Source organism: Trichoderma gamsii (genome assembly GCF_001481775.2).
Source record: "Trichoderma gamsii strain T6085 chromosome Unknown Scaffold_3.2, whole genome shotgun sequence".
Lineage (NCBI taxonomy): Eukaryota > Fungi > Ascomycota > Sordariomycetes > Hypocreales > Hypocreaceae > Trichoderma > Trichoderma gamsii.
Window position 1 is genome coordinate 215038 of NW_020171340.1, and position 20069 is coordinate 235106.

General features: G+C 45.5%; 7 protein-coding genes across 7 annotated transcripts; 2 read left to right on the forward strand and 5 right to left on the reverse strand.

Annotated features, from left to right (window-relative positions):
* Positions 1–94: 94 nt before the first annotated feature.
* On the forward strand, positions 95–940 carry TGAM01_v201079 (hypothetical protein; the record flags this gene model as incomplete). Its single annotated transcript, XM_018806763.2, has 3 exons — positions 95–181; positions 243–784; positions 862–940. The coding sequence occupies 3 exons, from the start codon at positions 95–97 to the stop codon at positions 938–940; spliced, it is 708 nt and encodes a 235-aa protein (XP_018660056.1).
* Positions 941–1097: 157 nt separating this feature from the next.
* TGAM01_v201080 (hypothetical protein) lies at positions 1098–2501 on the reverse strand (the record flags this gene model as incomplete). The annotated part of the gene is made up of 4 exons (XM_018806764.1): positions 1098–1539; positions 1608–2077; positions 2127–2146; positions 2402–2501. 4 exons carry the CDS (start codon positions 2499–2501, stop codon positions 1098–1100), a joined length of 1032 nt encoding a protein of 343 aa, XP_018660057.1.
* Positions 2502–4903: 2402 nt separating this feature from the next.
* On the reverse strand, positions 4904–8851 carry TGAM01_v201081 (hypothetical protein; the record flags this gene model as incomplete). Its single annotated transcript, XM_024548684.1, has 4 exons — positions 4904–5612; positions 5674–6647; positions 7468–8532; positions 8603–8851. 4 exons carry the CDS (start codon positions 8849–8851, stop codon positions 4904–4906), a joined length of 2997 nt encoding a protein of 998 aa, XP_024406500.1.
* Positions 8852–10796: 1945 nt separating this feature from the next.
* Positions 10797–13362, reverse strand: TGAM01_v201082 (hypothetical protein; the record flags this gene model as incomplete). The annotated part of the gene is made up of 4 exons (XM_024548685.1): positions 10797–11093; positions 11177–11966; positions 12058–12946; positions 12999–13362. 4 exons carry the CDS (start codon positions 13360–13362, stop codon positions 10797–10799), a joined length of 2340 nt encoding a protein of 779 aa, XP_024406501.1.
* A 438-nt stretch (positions 13363–13800) lies between these two features.
* On the forward strand, positions 13801–16866 carry TGAM01_v201083 (hypothetical protein; the record flags this gene model as incomplete). Its single annotated transcript, XM_018806767.2, has 3 exons — positions 13801–15746; positions 15840–16170; positions 16231–16866. The coding sequence occupies 3 exons, from the start codon at positions 13801–13803 to the stop codon at positions 16864–16866; spliced, it is 2913 nt and encodes a 970-aa protein (XP_018660060.2).
* A 109-nt stretch (positions 16867–16975) lies between these two features.
* Positions 16976–17933, reverse strand: TGAM01_v201084 (hypothetical protein; the record flags this gene model as incomplete). Its single annotated transcript, XM_024548686.1, has 2 exons — positions 16976–17555; positions 17662–17933. The coding sequence occupies 2 exons, from the start codon at positions 17931–17933 to the stop codon at positions 16976–16978; spliced, it is 852 nt and encodes a 283-aa protein (XP_024406502.1).
* Positions 17934–18462: 529 nt separating this feature from the next.
* Positions 18463–18696, reverse strand: TGAM01_v201085 (hypothetical protein; the record flags this gene model as incomplete). The annotated part of the gene is made up of 2 exons (XM_024548687.1): positions 18463–18477; positions 18604–18696. 2 exons carry the CDS (start codon positions 18694–18696, stop codon positions 18463–18465), a joined length of 108 nt encoding a protein of 35 aa, XP_024406503.1.
* Between the last annotated feature and the right edge of the window lie 1373 nt (positions 18697–20069).

Genomic DNA, 20069 nt, shown 5'->3' on the forward strand with positions numbered 1-20069 from the left:
ACCTCATTGGTCTTGATTTTCGTAGACCGGACCACATTTTCATCTGCAACTCCAAAGTTTTACACGCCCAATTGAAAGCAATAAAAACGCAGAGATGATATCTACGAAATTTCGAATTGCTTCTCAAAGCACCAGGCTGTTTTTCAGAGCAGTTTCTACACTAAAGAACAACTCTCATATTGTTAGCTGCAAGCTGTTTCTGCATGAAGCTGAGATTGAATACACTGACAATGCCACCATAGAAAGTTTTTGACAATGCTGCAGCGCCGTCATCATATATTCTCACATATCTAGACACCAACCCCCCTTCAAAAACACTTGCTGTTGGCGTTACTACAGCAGTTCCCCCAACACCTCAGTCATTCAAAGAAAACCCCAAGTTTATGTCAATACTGAACGAGGTTGTATCTGAGTATGGCCACCGAGATGAGGATGTGATTGCGCAGGCAAAAGCTTTTGCAAGTACCGGAGGTTTTAATCTTGGATCAGGGGGCTCTTTCTTTCCTGGCCAATCCCAACAGAAGCATCGAGGGTCTTCCGGGAAGCAAGGAGGTGGAGGAGGTGCGGGAGGGGGTGGTGCCGGCGGTGCCAGTGCTCAGGGAGGTGCTGGTGGTGCGGGCCGTGGTGGGTTTGTTCACTTGAGTGACCGCAGGAATCCTCCCGACTTTGGCCGAATAGCGTGGCCGGAGGATATACTGGGGAGCGTTGAAGTGGATGAAGCTGGAGAGGTTGTAGGCAAGCTTCAGCCAAGCGGGACGTACAGAGCAGTGACTAAGGAAGGAATGTAAGTGATGGGCGAGCAGTTTTTCTCATACGAGTAACCCTCTTTTCCCCTATCTCTTTGCTGACTATACTGATTAGCCTTGGATTGAGTCCCTTCTTGAGAGGCAAGCTGGTCGATCGACTTCGACAAGAAGAAGCAAAGGAGAAGAACTCATAATGCTGTTGCCAACTTCAGAGAAATTAATATCTAAAAATTGAAAAATAAAAATAAAATAAAGAAGTAGCATAATGTGTGTTCGTTCATGTCGTAGATCGGAATTATTGCCTGTATAACGCTACAAGAGAGAACTCATCTCGCCATGTTAGTTCTTTCGCTACAAAAATGTATTCATATCAAACCCAAACACCTCATTCATATTCACATCTCCCTCGAGAAGATCATCCCAGTACGAAATGTCCATTGGCACGTCCCAAAGTCCTTGACTCGTTGCAAGATTCATGGCGATCTCGTCATCTCCCACGCCCTGCCTGCTTTGCGAGGTCTCTGGGACCGAACTATTCTCAATGAGCTTTCTTACTTCGCAGGATAGCCGGTCGAATGCCACCCAATGCGGAGTTACTGCGGTCCATTTTAGTGAAATGTCCTTGAGCATTTGTCGACAATCATCGAGAGCCTTGATGACTGAAGAAGGCTCTGGGATGTGATCCGTGGTTATCGATGAAGTAATTTCTTCCCGGCTGTTAAGAATATTTGATATATGGATGCCACAGTACAGAATCATGAATCCCGAGCGCAGAATATCTTGGATCCATGTCCTTCACAGCCTTAGTTAGTTTATCGCAAAAATATACGTCCATGATCAATTAAATCAGCTATTACTTACCACAGGACCGTCTTGACACCCTTGACTAGCAGGGTTTGATAGAGGAAAATGATTTGAACGGCTGGATCCAAGCAGAGTCTGAGGTATGTCACATCAGGCTTAAACGAATGCGCCTCTTGTCCCGTCGGAACCACCAAAGCAGAGTAGATGAAAAGCCTCTCTCGGTAAAAATTCACATCCATATATTCCCTTGTGTGAAAGATGCAGGGGGAATGAGGTATCGTGCTGATTTCCACATGTGTGATATGCCACTGGTCTAGTTCCGCATTTAGCAGAGTGGCAGCTTCGGCCTTGGTTTGGAAGCTGGTGTTGGTGGCGTCGCGTCTTCCATAGAGCTGTTCATGGACCTTTGCTGAGATTCTTCGCAACTGAGCTTGCCGGTTGAGCACAGCCACCTCGGACCCATTGGGCGTACTTGTATCAAGCCCCTCTTGTAGATCATCTAGACGGACATAGTCGGGCATCTGTATCTATTAGCTGGCGTATGGTTATGCAGAGTCTATTCTTGAGCATACTTACAGCAACTGTAATATCAGAATCTGTAATGGCTATAGGTCGTCCTAAGCCACATGCGGCAAATCGTTCTTGAACGTAGCAGCACCAAAACAGCCGCCGGCGTCTTTGTTCAGTTACTGGATCAAGGGGCTTTGAGGGAGCTTTGTGGTATCCAAGCTGGACACATATCCTCATAGCTTGCCTTGCCAATTTCCATCTACTACCAACTGGATGAAGCGCCAAGGTCAGAAGGAGAAAAGATAGAGAGAGTGTAACAAATGAGAAATGCTGGTACTCACTTCCGGTAGCATGTTGATGAGCAAAAACTAGAAGTAGCATAGTGTTTTGGATTTGGGTTTCGCCGTCTGTGTGAGATAATACATCTTCGGCGTATTGCATGGCAGAGGCGTAGTAATGGATGGGAGATTTACTTGATGATGACCTTTTGGAATATGGCAAGCTTACTGCAAAAAGCATGAATAGTTGATATAGATCGTTTTTTCTTTGCAGATCTGAGCCTAAGGAAGAACGATTGTCGTACAAACGCTCGATTTGCTGATACGTCTGGGTTCTATTCATAAAAGGCGAAACCCTATGGAACCCTACTTCGAAGCTTAAGACGGATTATAAGTAAACCGGATTTACGAAGTTTCAAGTGGCAAATATGGAAAGCTCACTATGCGTCAACCAGATCGCAAGCCACTGAGAGGGGCGGCAGGTTGTCCTCATCGCTCAAGGAGATCTCAGTACTATCAGCTTGGGGCTGTAATTGGAAGCGAGTTTGGAACACAGATTGCGCTCCTTGAGAAAATTGTGTAGACAAAGCTGCGGCTACTAGGTGTCCAAGACTGAGCGTATATTAAATCATGATTTGTCAGTCTATACCATATTCACGCAGGGCGGAGTGTTACTCACCTAAAGATACTGCCATCGGCAAACTTTGAAGGTTCTGTAGGAGTGGATGAAGATCCAGCTATAGACTTCACATTTGGCGAACTACTCTGAGCTTGTGCTTCTGCGGGAGTTGAGAGAGCTGAGACGGAATCTGGCAACGATTGAGAATAAGGACTGCTGACTTGCTCTCGAAGACGGGCGGCTCGCATCTTCAGGTCTGCAATATATCTATAGAGTGCGATTACGGTCAAGGAAAAGTCAGTTTTTCCATATTCCCGGCATCATAATACTTGTACTACGAAAAAAAGCCGGCTCACCCTCTCTCATATTGCTCTCCAGATACGGGATCGATTTCGATGCATGGAGTATTCGCACGCTCACAGTTGGAACATACCCGAGCACTTTTGTCGCACTAGAAATTACCGCTGTCAGCTTAACAAACCGTCAACGAAGCAAGGGTGAAATAGATCGCGGGCCGGGTCTTTCTATCATCCGTTCATTTACCTTGAGCTTCTTCGCGCGACAGTGGGCGCATGCGCCAGAAAAGGGGGTTGACTGAGGCATTGGTTTAAGAATGTTGTAATGATATGAGGTCCTACGTTCATCTCCAGTGCAAACTCAATTCAACGGAAGTCCCTCTTCAATGAGGCATTGACGCTGATGTTTCTTCCACATTGGCCCCAATCTCCAACGTGCACGATGGTGGTGCAAGAAAGAACGTCCAGAGCTGCCGCTAACAGAAAATGGCGTTAGATATTGTCGGCTTGTAATTGTAGCGCCTCGCTCATGTGCCATCCAGCCATTTCTGCCCAAGGTTCTCTTCAGGACTTGGAAGAAGCTGAGAAGGATGCGCTCGTCGTGTTGCGCCAGGAATCTGAGTCTGAATAGCGGCGACGTTCAGCATCTTACGGCGAGATGGCCGAGTTGGTTATGGCGTCAGGTTAAGGCTACCTTAACAGCAATTCCTGGTGGAGCAATCCGCGTGGGTTCGAGTCCCACTCTCGTCAAGTTCTTCTTTTTTTGCATTTTTATACAGGGGGTCGTCTTCTTGGAATACTTGTCATTGTAGAAACACCATTTGCTCTCGGGTAGGCTGTCTTTTTGACTTCTTTTCGCTCATATTCTTGACTATCGTGGTGGCTGGCTGGCTGGCTGGCTGGCTGTGATGCCTCTATAGTTGACCCTAGCCACAGCCATAACACTAGCCGTAATCGCAACTGTCTATTTCTTTGCTCGGATTACCAAGATACTAGGCCTAGTGAGTAGGATTCTTATGGTAGAGTTCTCGGGATCATGTCCGCTTGTAAACTTGCGTCTGACGGACGACTCTCCGAGGCTTGCCTAAATAGGAAAACCTGGCGGAGAACGATCCGCCTTGTGTCGGATAGATCTAGAGCCTTGAACACCAGTGAGCAGAATTTGAGGAGTCCAAAAGCTTCTGAATGGCAATGATAACATCACCAAGTCTAGTATTATTAATATTTACGAGTTTGCATGTCCTGGAAACAGACAGAGGATAAAGTGCAGAAATCTTGATTCTCAGTAATATTGATAGACCATTCTGCGATATGTCCCTTCAGCGAAGAACAAGCGTAATTGGTTTAGTGGTAAAATTCTCCGTTGCCATCCGAGCAACGTCGGGGAGCCCTGGGTTCGATTCCCAGATTACGCATTGAACTTGCTTTTTGATCCTCTCTGATTTCTTTTCATTTTTTGCTTTCTTCATTTAGCCTGGATTTTATCTTCATTTGTAAACCTCTCTCTACTTCAGAAAGAAGGCTTATTTCACTCGATTTGGCGATTCAATCTCAGCCGGCTAGTGCCATATTTGATAGTCAATAGAATTGCTTAACTTTGAATGAGTATTTGTTCCCGGCTTGTTTCCTCTAATTTAAGAAACAAGCCGGTTAAGGAGAAAAATCTATGTCAACGCATTTCAGAGCGTCCCTGCAGAATTCATAGAGACTGCTTCCGTCAAGAAAGTCAATGCTTTCTCGAGAATTTGCATCGAGCGAGGTTATTTGCTTCAATACACCGCCCAAGAGTACGCTGTGAGAATGCAGCCCAGCGAATTTGGTCTTCATAACAGATAAAACCATCCCAGCCAGAGATACCAATTGTGAAATTTGGGTTACTCTTTGATCCCGAGGCATCCCATTGCTGAAAATGATGCCCAATAGCACCAGCTGGAATATGCTGTATCCGGCGATCCACGGCAGCGCGGGCCAGATATCAATTGAGCTCTGAAAGGATACTAGACAGTCGTAAACCAGTTTACTCTGTGCTGCAAACGGGGAAGCGGCCGAGAGTAATCTTCTAAGGCTCTGCGCAACGAGTTGTAGTTCAAACGCTCTTGGCAGATAAGATGTATTTTCTTCGCCACTCAATCTAGGTTGTAGTATGCGCTCTTCATAGCAGGACAGGTAGCCCGCGGCATCGTTTTTTGGACTGCTGCAAAGTTCGTATGCCCAACTGAACATCTCTAAAAGAGAAAGCTCTTTACTTCTCGATCCAGATGCGCGTATGGATGCCGGTGGAACGATATATGCCTCCCAATCGAAAGACATGTCGCGATTTTGTATGCCCATAGGCAGCCCCAATGCCGAGCTAATAGTACTGTAGTATGATGGTTAAACTTCTTGGTCTGTAATTGTACATGCTGGACGGATACACTTACAAATCAAGTACATAAGCCGCCTGAAACAGCGTTAACCCTTTTACTGGCGAGCTTCTCGCGGTTTCTGCTTCTGGTTGGAGTTGGTGATATCCCATGTCTATGCAAGCTTGTGTGGCAAGATCTATCAGATGCCATGAGTTGCCCGTGCTGGGATCAAAAAGCGAACAGATAGTGAACAAGAGGAGAATTTGCACTGTAGTAGCCGATTCGTCATAAGAATACAGAATGTCCAGGGATCGTAAGAAGTAATCGGCCGAGTTGTAAGTGTCAAAAGCAGCAAACGATTCGATAGGAAGGATTGCACCAATCGAGATAACGAGATACGATATGGTGCGTTCCCGAAGATCACTTTGAGTGCCGGTTGCTATTTTTCGGAGTGTATTTCGGATTGCATCTTCGGAAACAATAGGAAAGGTAGGGTGAATATAAGCGAAGTATTTGTTCGCATAAGAAATGGCTAGATCATAGTCCAAAGGTGTATTGGAGCTAGGCGGCCGAGAATATGATGCTAATAAGCTCTTCTTTTGGGTGAGATTCAACATTCCCCGAGGATCGCAGTTTTCTAGGCGGAGAGCCCTGCGTGCCATTTTATGCAAGCAATAGAGTTCTCCACGGTAAAGGGATACAGTCTCGACTTCTTTGAGAACATCCAAATCAACGCTGTCCAGAGACTGCTCTCTAGAAGAGATGAGAGTTTCGCAAGGCATGTGAGTTGGATTATTTTGCGGCTGTGAGGTACCAGGCGAGCGAGGCTCTACCACGGTTGTCTGTAGCCGCGATAGCTGAGCCTCTAGGCTTGCAATTTCTTTTTCGAGGCTTTGGACGGACCTGCGCAATATGTTTAGTAGACGAGTCGATGTTATATTGAGATGGAATGCTAACCCTTCTTGTGTATCCGCGCTTTTGATCACTTGCGTTACACAGTCTAGGTTTCGCCTTATGCAGAGACCGCAGCGAGGCGTCCGACGATCACACTTTCATAGATAGTTAGATTGAAGGGACAAACTAGGTATGATGATATTTGATACTTTTCTCTTTCTCTGCCTGCAATTCTGGCAGGCGAGTCCATTGCGCGGAGAACTACCAGTTTCGATCATTCCAACCATCGCCAGTTGTTTTCACCCAGGTTTGAGTGAGAATTGTGTTGTTTTGGAAAGATATTAAAACTCAAGCGCTTCGATTGCGATTATTTTTTTAATTGAAATCGATACATCATGAAGAAGACAGGTTTGGCTGTAAATGGTCTTTTTATGCTAAAGTTGGAACTACTACAGACTCTCGGATCCATGTCCGCCACTCTTAGCATTTAGCCTTGACTAAGCGGACTTGGATCCGAACCAGGTCAACTTACTTTGGATGGAATATTTTCTACATCCAACTTCTACTTGCCACGTTAGGACTTACAAACCTTGAACAGATTCTTGATTAAGATTTGTACCGCAACTGAATAACCAAAACGAATTATCAGTCCACGGTGGTGAGAGATCACGGTATGTATAGTGCAAGACGACAGAGGTACGTGCATCTAATAATCCGCTGCATATAACAACCCTCGTCCTCATTTAAACGTATATACAAAATTTTCTAATAGCTTGATGGCAACCTCGCTCTCAACCTAGCTCCATAATACCAAAGTATGCATATCGACGGTATCGTAATTCCAATCGATAGAAATGCCAGCAGACTGTTTCCCCATCCGTAACCCAGCGCCTTGTACATGCTATCAGAAAAGAGCGGGAACGCAAACGCCAGCAAACTCTTTAACAGCTGTGTTGCAGCAGATGCGGAGCTGACATGCTCATCATACGCATCCATAACGTAGGCGCGCAAAGTGGTACCAAAAACCTGCATTCCAAGTGACAACAAAACCGCTCCAATGTCCAGAACCAGCCAAAAGAGATGGTACTTTGCAGCCCAACCGTATAAAAGAAAGCCAATGGGAGTAAGAAGAGCGCTTGGCAACATGATTGGAATTCGTAATTCAGGCACTCGAGTGCTGCCGTCACGACTCTTCAATCTCGTAAAGAGGTAATCCATCAGCGGCCCACAGATCTGCGAACCAAGGATTTCGCCCAAGCAGATGGCAATGTAGTGCAAGCCAGAGATGGCGATAGATTCACCATATGCGTTGACGTATAGAGCAGAGAAACTAGACAGTATAAAGTACAGAAGGCCGTAATTGAGTCCTTCTAGAATAGCATCTATCTGAATAATGGAATGAAACATCAGCAGACGAACGGGGCGGGTCAAGCTGCGGCGAATCTTCCAGGCAGTAGAGCGACCGGATTCACGCTTCTCGATCTCGGAATAGTAACGAGAATCACCAGTCTCTTGACGCAGTTTCTCAGCTCGTCGACGCAGGAGGACAGGCGTGTAGCTTTCGTGAAACACCGTCAGCGACGACAACTCGAGAACAGCTTGGAATATCGCAGTCGACCAGAACATCCAGCGCCAGGTAGAGTACTGAACGATGAAACCGCCTACTATGGGCCCCACTGCAGCGCCGGTCAGTGGGATGAGAAGATACATACTCAGGGAACGTCCTCTCTTTTCTGGCGGCCACACATCGCCGAGCACGCCGTATGCCAAGCTGAAGACAGCACTGGCACCAAAGCCAGCCAGGAAACGAGCGGCAATTAGCAGCCCTTTTGAGTGGCCAAAGCCGCAGATGAGGTTCCAGGCCAGGAACCAGATATTCGTGACATGATATATGGATTTTCTGCCATATACTTCGGGTAGAGGACCAATGACCATTGGGCCAACGGCAGTCGCCAAAACGTACACTGAAAGAGCCATGGTCGATTCAATGGGCGTCATATCGAGTTCCTCGGCGATGGTTTCGATTGCTGGAGCCATCATCTGCGAGCAAGCATCGTTAGCAGCGTGCTTCAAAAAGACTTCTATGGGTCAGCAACACGCGCAACCTTACTGTTGAAACCATGATTCGGATGAAACCCGTGCTGGAGACTGCTGCGGTGACTCCCCATTTCACTTTGCTAGACCAATTCAAGGGATTCTCTGGGTCATCTGGGCCGAACACAACGAGAAATTCTTCGTTCCACGGCGTTTCGGCATTCTCAGCAGCGTCCTTGGTCTGACATTGAGCCGCCGCATCTGCGGCAGTCTTTTCCACATCGTCTTGGTTTTGGTGGATCGGCTGCGCGCTTAGAATCTGCATGACGGCGAGACTGGAGGCGAGTGGAGAGTTTTGGCGGAAATAGAAGTTGTTCTCGATGTTAGATGAAATTGTATGAATGTCTTGGCGGCGAATTGATGTATTTATCCATCTGCGAGCCCAAGGCAGCAGCCTTCGGAAACCGTTCGCCTGCCGAGCGGTCCAACATGATGATCTGTTGATTAGACTTGCACAGCTGCCGGCAGCGGCCAACAGATTTTACAGGGCTATTACGAAATGAGAAAATGCATAGCTAATGGAAAATGACTGCAGGAATCCACACGCCATCGGATCTGATAAGAGCCGTACCCGTATTTTGAGACACGAGATCACTCTTTGGACTGGGGTGGCTTAATCTAGCTTCTATCCTAGACTAGCTGTGATCGTTATTAGCCGGTTATTTGAATCCTACTGGTGCTAGGATTCAGTTCCTCTGCTGTGTGGTAACAATGTCTTGGGGTTGCTGACCTTGTCGTTTCAAAGCACCTAGGTTTACTGCTGAGGTAAAGCACAGGAATTTCTCCGCCTTAGCGAGTCTATCCATCTCGCCAACACTGGCATCAAACACTTGGAGACTGACAACCTCTTCACTAGAAGCTTACAATCTAATTGTAGACTTTCACAGACGCTGAAAGTTCATTCAAGTGGGACACGCCAACTACGCAAGAGCGTACGCCGCAATCCAGCGAACAAGGGGCTAATGTGGATCTTTTGAGTCATCGCAAGGGACTAACTTCTGGGGGTAATTAAGGGGCCGAATACACTTTGCTGATTGATAAGATGAATCTTATCAGATCCTACCGCCAATTCTCGGACTTTAGCCAGTCGCACCGTGATTAGGCGTGCCTCAACGGGATACATGCATTCACGCTTGCGCTTTTCAATTCATTTTTGAGCGTTTGACGGCTTCCGTAATTAACCGTTCTATAGTATTTCTGAGTTACCTGTCTCAATCTAGCTTCTGCTTTCTCTGTCATTAACCTATTGAACCCGGAAAGCGCTTTTAATCTTGAGTTTATGAGGTGTTCCCGAGTTTTGAATGCCGCGCGGCTTTTTGTAGTCAATGTCTGGAAAAGAGAAGGGCGGGGGAGGGTCGTGTCGTCAACATGGCTCGCGCGACGTTTAAGTGTTATATGGTTAGCTATCCTAGAGCGTGTATTGCTGCTGTTATCAGTCTTGTCAACGAGAATAATGGACCAGGCTCTAGCTATCTAAATCAGTGTAAGGGGAGTATGCTATCGATGGAAGACTATCTTTAACATTATGATCAACTGGAAAGCTAGAGTGATCATTAAAAGCAAAGGATAAATTTACCGGTGTACTAGATCATCTATACATACCTACTTTGACTTCCTTTTTCAATCGGTAAGACTGATGAATTTACGAGTTATTTAATGATAAGTATTCAATGATAATACCACACTGTGGTCCTATTCATGTGCTATATACATCTACATATACATATGCAACATCTGTCCTGCGACTTTTTTCGCCCAGCCAATATGGTTCATTTGCTGTATTAATACCAATTATCTGCTATTCACGTCATATTGAAGATCAAGAATTTACATTGTTGAGATACGTCGTAGCTGACGCGCAGCCATACTTGGCTTCTGATGGCCCAGAGCCTGATGTGTAAACAAGATTACATGTAGCAGAGGCTGGTGGATAAGGTCGCTTGGATCCTAGGAGGCAGATTGATGGCTAGGATTGACTGGCCGTGAAACGGGACTCAAATTTTACACTGGTAGGCTCGATAGTAGCTAGATTTGTTGGCGTTGAATTAAAGCATTCATCATCTCGCACGCTCGTATGAGGCTGCTATTGTCCTGCTGATTGAGCTTGACGCGAATATCATAGAAGGACTTAAAGGGTATAATCCAGTCTTTAAGTATTTGTGCGTGTTCTGTCAAACGCTCAAGGTAAGCTGCCCTAATATTATAGAGGTTTACTGGGAAATTTCGCTGGAATCATCTATCCATGATTCTGCAAGAAGCTGCATGTCGCTAAGCTCTTGGGTACCCATGCTTGAAACATTGTTGTTAACCGACATCGTGCGTTGTTGCTGATTAATGAGCGGCTGGCCTTGCATTGTTAAGTTTGCCCCATCCCAGCCAAAAGAATTTATAAGCCTATCGTCCCTCCTTTGATACATGTCGTTCCATGTTTGGTGAAACTCTGTGATATCGTTAAATATTTGCTGGTAAACAATGCGCCCAGGAACTGGCTCAGGTTCTTCATCGCACTAAATTATATCAACATACAGTTAAATCTTAGACATGAAAAGAAAGGGGCAAACTGCTTTCAATTAAATCGTGGGAATCTTACAGTAGATGATTGATCTATGCCGGAGACAGAGTTGGATCCCTGGTGCGGAGATTGTTGTCGGGGTGTTTGAGGGAATGAGTGACTCTCTTTGTCTTTGAGTAGCATAAACTGAAAGATTGGATCTTTCTCAGATATTTGCTGCAAATGTTGAAGCGTGGGCTTGTTGGATATCCAATCATTCACCCAGGAGTTCCACGTATCTGTATGCTTAGCATCTAAATCGTAAGGAGCGTCGTTCACAAAATCCGTCTCTTCCGTTTCAGACAGCTTCGATAATACAGTTTGTTCATTCTTCTTATCTGCCGATGAACCTTTGCCAGTCGACAGATCCTCAGTTGTCCTCACGCTTCGCAACTGTGAGCCATCACAGCCATCTCGTTCGCTCTCAACATCATCTTCCATGTCATCCTCGTATGGTGGAAGAGACTTAAGGGCAAGCGATCTCAAATGGCCAGTTATATGATTCTCTAAGCGGCCATCAACCTCAACCTCGCTTTTTCCGCATAAAGGACATGATGTGAACAGCTTTGTGGGTTTGCGAGCGTTCCTATTAGCTAATATAAGAAGCTTCTTTTCTCCCAAGTTGGAGTTGTGAGCTTCTCGCATGTGTTGCATATAGTCCTCGCGAGTCAGAAACAGATCCAGTTCACGGTGGGACGGGCAACGCCAGCGCTGATTGTGTTGGTGCATGTGGCTAAGCCATTTTTCGCTGTGCTTATAGAGCTCATCTGCATCATTGCATTCTTCAGAAAGACATATGTAGGGATCTAGATCATTTCTGACATGTTTTCTTCAAGGCTAGTCAGCAAACTGTCCGGTCAAGGAAAGCCTCGTGGGGTGCATGCAGTGTTGAGCTATACTAAATAGTTGCGCCAACTTACCGCCATTTTGGGTGATCGAATACCTCTATAGCTGGAAGAGCTTCAAGGCAATATGGGCAAGTTATCTCTCCTAAGGCTTGAATATCTGCCTCCATGATGGCTTCAAGTTCAAGATCTTTCTCTGCAATGGTTCGCGAATCTTGTTCATCAAAGCGAAAAATTTCTCTCGAATACCCGTCGGGGTATGCCTTGTCAAATTTGTCGAGCATAGAATTGTGGGTAGCTAATCTCTCCATTTTAAGTTGTTCGTATTTTCGTTTAGCAGCGGCCCCTGGAGCAATTGGGAAATCAAGAGTTTCATGGTCGCTCAGAGCTATCGTCATGGCTGAACCAACTGACGGGCTTGTAGCAGCTAGTTTAAAGTTATCGGGTTGTAGAGTGGTCGCACTCTGAATCTCGGATGATGCGATCACAGGCTCAGCTGCTCTACTCTTCTGTTTGTTTTGTTGTAATGTATCTATTTGGGCTGAAGAGATTGGTGGCCGAGGCTTTGGCGCCGTGTGTGAGACATTGAGGTCTGCATTGAGCAACTTAGTCGCAGCTTCTTGGCGATATCTCCAATAGAGAATTCGTTTTCGCCGAAAAATCATCGCCTCAGCGAGCCTTTGTTGGATAGTGTCGCTAGCTCTGGGAAACTTGTCGTTGATATGATGCTTAAAAATACCGAGTAGCGTGCGTTCAATGTCTTTATCTTCATCTTCAATCTGAAAACTCTTCATCTTCATCTTCAACGCTGTATCCTCCTTGCTAGCTCTTCGAATCACGTTTGACATTTTGTTAAGAAGACTGATTTCCGACCCGATGTCATTATAACTTCCTTGCAGTGCTTTAGTTGGTATCGAGACATCCGATTCTGGATTTTTGCCATGACCATCCATAATATGGGAACCTATTAAGGCAGTTAGAGTAGAAAAAGCAAAGCCCGAGATATTGAAGCTTACATTTTCGAATGCGGTGATTTAATGAATTTAGCAAGCCTATGGCAACACTCTGTACTTCGGGAGCGTACCGCAGCCGATGATCCATGGATGCTCGTCCAGGAGCGAAGACGCCCATACCACTTGTCCAGGTAGAAAACCTCGCTACTTGATCCTCTACCCTCGAGAACTCCCGGGGATGGATAGCCGATGCTTGTGCGAGGCACGTCGCAAATGACTCTAGACATTGGCGAGAAGCAGCGGCAATAGTTATCTCGACTAATTCTGCAATCATATCGATGTCTGTCATGGCTGAAGGAAATGCTAATGATCGGGCGATGGAATGATTCAATATACGTAGGTTGCCCTCCGAAACAATACGAAGCATCTATGTTGTATCGACCTCGTTATATCACTCATCGAAGTATCCGAATCGAGCCGGGCTGAGAGGCTCGAATAAACCCCTCCGTAGCATCTGTGGTTGGTACAACTGCTACTGGCGTTAGTAGGTAGTCTATCTAAGATCACCGTATTGCATGTACTCTTCATGCCAATGAGACGGCTATGCCTCGCTTAATTCATATGCATGCATACGTGAACAAATCCCCGCTTCAGTTCTGCACCGTTCACGCTGTAGGAGCAATGAGCTCATCTTTCGTGTTCGCAATACCAACTCGATTTTATAAAGTCCAGAGCCTCTCGAATTTTTTTCAGGTGTATATCAATATATATGTATACCAATACCCTCACACGCGATATGCGAGAGCTATCCTTGTGCTCTCCGCCAAAAGATTGCAATGAAGATGGGCAAGAGTCGGACTTGCTTATGACAACGTTTCGAACCATTCATCAAATTGCAAAATTAGTTCGAAAATTGGAAATTGACGAGGAAGAAAGGATATTTTATAGCCACCTTAGCCTCCATTGCATAAGGCTCCAAGAATGCATAACTTGCGCGTCTCAAACTTCATCCCGAGTGGACAAAAACTTGATCAGTATCGCTCTGTGTCAGCTCAGTTCATTGATCTCCGCGACGGGCTCTCAGGAAGCGTCATCTAATACAACGATAGTTCGGCTGAACGTGTTCAATGCTCAATGGAATAAAACGCGGGAACAAGACTATAACGAGAAGATCGACTTCATCAGAAGATGGCTGAAACTTGGTTTAACCAAGGAGCATCTTAATTGCATCAACAACGTTTTGGAAGAGTGCGCAGACAAGTTGGAAAAACAGCAGCCGGACAGGATTTTGGTAAAATCTGACGTTGAAATCGCCAGAGACCATAATGGGCCATCTTATGGTGTTTGGAAAACAGCCCAGGCACTCTTTGACGCGTTGCTGCAATGCGAAAGATGTTCTTGCTCAGAACAACATGAATTCAAAGCCAAATTGGAACTGGGAACCTATCGGAAAGCCATTGAATCCGTACAAGAGATGAAGGTCCCTAGACATGTTCGGCGACGAGTTCTTCATAAGGATAGTAGTGCGACTGGTGCACTCGACTTCGGCATGTTTCTTTCTACGGAGCGCGATTGGCATGAAATTCGAGTCCAGACTGCCAAGGAGAGAGTTGTCGAGTTCGCTGTAGATGGCCAAGTGGCACCTTCTTACGATACAACAAGACGGGTGAAGAAGCTCTGCAAGTCAATCAACAGCACAAGATTAAAGCCATGGCATCGCTTCGTGCTTAAACTTACAAGCGGCCAACTTTATCATGAGGGAATGGAAGGAAGCAACTTTTGTATTGACCAAGCTACTGAACCAATTTCCTTACTAAGATGTTTTGAAGAGAGACACGATGTCTTTACCGAGAAGACCAAGCGCCTTCTTTCTCTCATTATCGGCTATGCTGTGCTTCACTTGAGTGGTACCTCTTGGCTTCGGTCTACCTGGGGCTCCCGAGATATTAAATTCTTTCAGACAACATCCCAAAAGACTCCCTTACGACCATTCATACAAGTTCATTTAACCAAAGCTAATGAAACTCCCGACGTTGAAATCGATAATGAGCCTGATGATGACGCTGGATTCGAGGACTTCAATTCAGGACACCGCTGTACAGCGCTTATTGCTTTGGCAGTAGTATTGATAGAGATATATTTTGCGAAGTCTTTCCATAAGCTAGCGCAGATGAAGGGAATTCCACTTGAGAGCCTTGACAACAATATCACGCTCATTGACGTTGATCAAGTTTTTGGTTCAAATGAAACCGAGATGGAAGGATGGCGATCTGAGATCCCTGAAGACTCTTATTTGCTCACTGCAATAGACAACTGCTTGAACCCAGAACTTTGGGAGGACGATGAAGGCAACGCCTTTGACAACCCAATGCTCAAGTCTCGAATTTACGATGATATTGTTCGGCCCCTGGAGCTACATCTAACAACCGGCTTCAGTAAAATACATATAGATGACGTTGACAACTACGCAAGGGGACTCGATTTTGGTGGATGGGGCCAGCCAATAGCGGATCATAACCTACATGGCATCACGGCTGCTTCACCTATCACAGCTTCCTTGACTACAACATCACTCCCACCTGTATACACTCCATCGCCCGCGCTTACACTGAATGCTTCAAACCAAGTCGATGCTCGATTTATCATGCCTGATCTTCAGAGACTTGAACCAAATTCCAATGCAAACGCTTTGCTTTCGCTTTCCTATCTTACAACTAGTCTGGATTCAATCTCGCGACCTGAAGCAAGTATTTACAAAAATCACCACTTTTTTGACGATGAGACAGGCGATGAGGAGAAATCGATTAGGAAGTACATCATCTCTTCTCTTCTATCACTCTAGCTGCAATCTTATAGTTATGGCATCGTGTTTTGCAGGAGATTTCCTAGCTGACCTCCCTTTAGAAATAGGGATTATCTGAGTTGGAGATCCGAGTATTTGAAAGTCTACGACAAATTCATCACGGCGTATCTTACGAGCCAGCCTCTAAAGCCTGTGAAAATTGCAATTTTAGATACAGGCATTGAGCGCGGGCATGATGCCTTTGAAGCTCGCGAAGAAGCTATCAAAGCGAGACTGAACTATTACAACGAATCTCAAAGAAGCATACCGGATCTAAATGGGCACGGCACTTTCACTGCCAGCTTGATACTTGATTATGCCCCTGATGCAGAGCTCTACATTATCAAAATTGCTGAAAAAAATGCCAGGCCTAATGCTGAAACTGTGGCCAAGGTAAGTTGATATGCAGCAATACTTTCGCCGGCAAAAACGACCAGAAACTGACATACACAGGCTATCGATCACGCGGTCGACAAATGGGGTGTAGATATTATTTCGATGTCTTTCGGGTGGCCTTCATCTGACTTTGATGGCTACGGCTTCCTCGAAAGCGCTATCCATAGGGCTTATGGCAAGAAAGTCCTCCTTTTCGCTGCCGCCTCAAATAGCGGCGGTCGACTTGGTCGCGCATATCCCGCAAGCAGTTCTCAGGTCATATGTGTTCACTCAACTGATGTTTTAGGAAATGCTTCTGCCTTTAGTCCAACTGCTCAACTTTATACTTTGAACCTTGCAACTATTGGAGAGTCGATAGAATCAGCATGGCCAACCTTCCTTTGTAGTGATAAGTCAACTCCACCGAATTACGTCAAGTCTCGCTCGGGGACATCTTACGCAACGCCTATTATGGCAGGGATTGCAGCATTCCTGTTACAGTATGCAAGAATACATTTGCCGACAGAAGAGGCGCTGAAATTCAAGAACAAGGAGAATATGGAGGCATTGCTCAAAAGATGCGCCGAGAGAGGGCCTAATTACGCTATGAGGGATGGGTATTTTTATGTCGAGCTAAGTTTGAATCGGCACAACTTATTCGGCGGGAGATTGGAAGATATCAGCTACGAGATATCGAAAACATTACAAAAGTAATGAGTAATGTATTTTTTGTATATATTATGAAAGAAGAAGAAAGCACAAAGTCATTCTACGTAAATAACACACAATGCAATTTGGACTCAATGTCCCTTCAATTGACGAACTAAGCTCCAGAATTATCGTGCCTCTGAAGAGCACAAGTCACAACATCATCTCCCTCCGTCAACTCTTCTGTGTAGTATCCTTCACCTTCCGCATCCGGATGTTCGACCTTAAGAATAGACAGCGGTGGGCCTTGAATTTCTCGCAGCTCTGCATTGTCGCCAAACATAGCTCCTCTTCGGTAATCTTCTTCGCTAATGACCTGACCCGTTGCCTTGCCCACGAGAACTTTACTGACCCGGAATGCAAACAAAAAGTTATCACTGCTCTCCCACTCAGTAACGGTCTTGGCTGCGGTTCCGCTCTCAGTGTTAGATCCACTGAGTTTGATAGGGCCAATTTGTGGTATTGTGCTATCAATTTGGACGACGGGAGAGTTCCGGACAAAATGAGACGTCATCATGCTGGCCTCATCGCCAAAGACTATTTTCAAGCCGGTGATGATGAAGACTGGCTTACGATAACGGGACATTTCAAGGAAGCGGCGTACGTTGTCGTTCTCAACGCATGCTTGAACATATGGCAGCGTTGGGACGAATTGCTTCGTTTCAATAACTTTGAAAGAGAATATTCTCTGATCACTGATGTAGGTAATTGTTAGCAACACTCCGAGTATCAGAAGATTAACATATAGCATCCTATATCGTCACAATATATATGTATATGTATAGATATATATATACGCACCTAGTCTGTCGACCTACACTCACTTGAACGTCAAGGCCCAAGATGTTAAAGAACTTGACTAAAATAGAGAAATTTTCGTTCTGCGCTTCATCTCTGGTGTGCTTGACGTTCGTTTTTTTCGTTGAGAAGACATCAGAGTCTGTAGGCGGGACACAGTGAAGTGGCCGCTCAGGCTTTTTGACAGATGTAATCACATTGCCCAGTTTGATGGGACCGTCAGGTGGATAATCCCAGGTTGGAGCATAGAAAAATAAGTTCTGATTATTTGCCATCTCAGAGACTGAATTCACGTGTCGGTGGCTAGTAAATTGACAATAGTATACATGATAGATTCAGGCTGCGAATTAACGCCTAATACACGTGTAACATGGCATTGGTATAGCCAATGAAATCGATCTTTGAAATAGCGAGGTACGGCTCTGCCAGCACATGCGACGGTGGATAAGTTCATGTATACTACCTTGTGTAGGCTCCAAGGAAGTGGCTGCTTTGTGAACTTTGGAAAAGAGAGAAAAAAACGAAAAGATCGATACCAATATTTAGAAAACTACAATAGGTATTGTGGATGTATAAGAAGAAGCTAATCATGTGTGCTCTCTGAAAGCCATAAGGCCAAGTGCAAAGCTAGCTACATGTAAGTAGTGCAAACCTGAGATAAGCGGCATGCTACCTTGATAGCTAGTCAGAGTAGAATAACATAAATACTATCGATAAAGTATTTACTAAATCATCTCTCATTTGTTCCTGTTGCATGTACATTTCCATTAAGCCCAGCCGTTTTATTACGGCATTTCACCTTTGTCATTTCAGGCATACCTAAACTCTAAACGTTAGTGTTCCACAGTGGTATGTTAGCACCAAGCTTGCTTAAGTACCTATGGCGAGACAGTCATGATCCACATGTCGATAAGTTCCTAGTAAGGTAATTTCCATAACACTGACCTTGATTGGCATATACAGCCCAGCAATGCTTCCACCCACTGGCTGGCAAACCTGCGTCCCTGAACAGCTGCTGTCTGAGCAACTCGGGAGCATCAATGGTTAGTACAGCTTGATCGGCTGTCCTTTAGAAAGCCAATGAGTAATGATAGATTCATGTACAACCCGAGCGCAAAGCAGATGGACTTCGGCGTGTATAGACAAAAAATGGAAACAATGGAAACAATAGAAACATAAACAAACAGAGATACTCGCTATATGTTCATACGCGTATCGCAATTCCGCCCACAAAATTTGGCTATAAAATAGCAAAGGTATACAAGATGAATATCGTCAAGAACAATTCAAGAAAACCGGTTCCTTAGCTCAGTGGTTTAGAGCGAGAGATTGCAGTCTTGCGCAGTTATCTCTAGGTCGCGTGTTCGATTCACGCAGGAACCTCACATTCAATTTTTTGCTTTTTCCAACTCGCACCCCCCCTTTTTTTTGTCCTTCCCAACAAATAGTTCATTCATCAAACAGATTTGACGTTGATGACTTCAACGGCTTTTCAGCTTAGCGAATGATTCTGTGTAGTCAGCGTGGCAGATAACGGTCAAAGTTTAAAAACAGAGTAGCGGCGTGGCGGCCAGCCCAACCACTGACTACATGCCCTGTACTTGGTGTCTTATCTCTGACTATATTACTGTTGAGCTTTGATAAACCGCTTAATTTGCCCCAATAGTTGGCTTTGCCCCGGCCAGAGAACCTGCTCCAAGGAGTAGACTTAAATGATATGTTATACATCATGATATTCAGGTTGTATGATAGCTGCTGTACAGACAGAGAAGCCGTAGGAGATAGTAGCGGAATACTGCTCTCGATACTTAGACAAGCAGCTGGATCTTGTAAGCTCAACCGGAGTGTAGGTGGATTTATTTGATAGGAATGCGTGGTCAATGCAGTGCGTCTCATGCAAATTCCATGCTAAAGCATCGTATACTGGCAACTTTGTTGATAAAAGTTGATAACGAGAGAGGTTCGATTAAAGAGACATGTGACAGAGGATTGATACGTGTATTCGGTATCCTGCATGCAGCTTGCTTAGAGGGCTGAGAGCTCAAAACAACGCCCTTATCTCTCCGACTGATTTGATCGTGCAGTGTAGAAGCCCAGTGGTACTCACTAAATGTTCGCCTCTACGTCTTTTGGGTCAGGAACGTGTATCAGCACACGTGCGGCTACGAATTCGTACTTCGTTGACGTCGATGTTGCCCTGGAATATCGGGTGCGGCATTCCAGCGGGTGGGCTGAGACGTGCTGAGGCCACAGTAAGTTCAGGCGGCGCTGCTGCCGCTGCAGCTCTGCGCTACAGCCGTTGAATGCGCTGCGCTACAGGCAAGCAGCACCCTGGCAAGCGCAGGTTTGTCCGCTATTTGTCCGCCCTACACCCAAGAGGTGGAGAAGAGCCAGCGCCAGCATCGCTAATT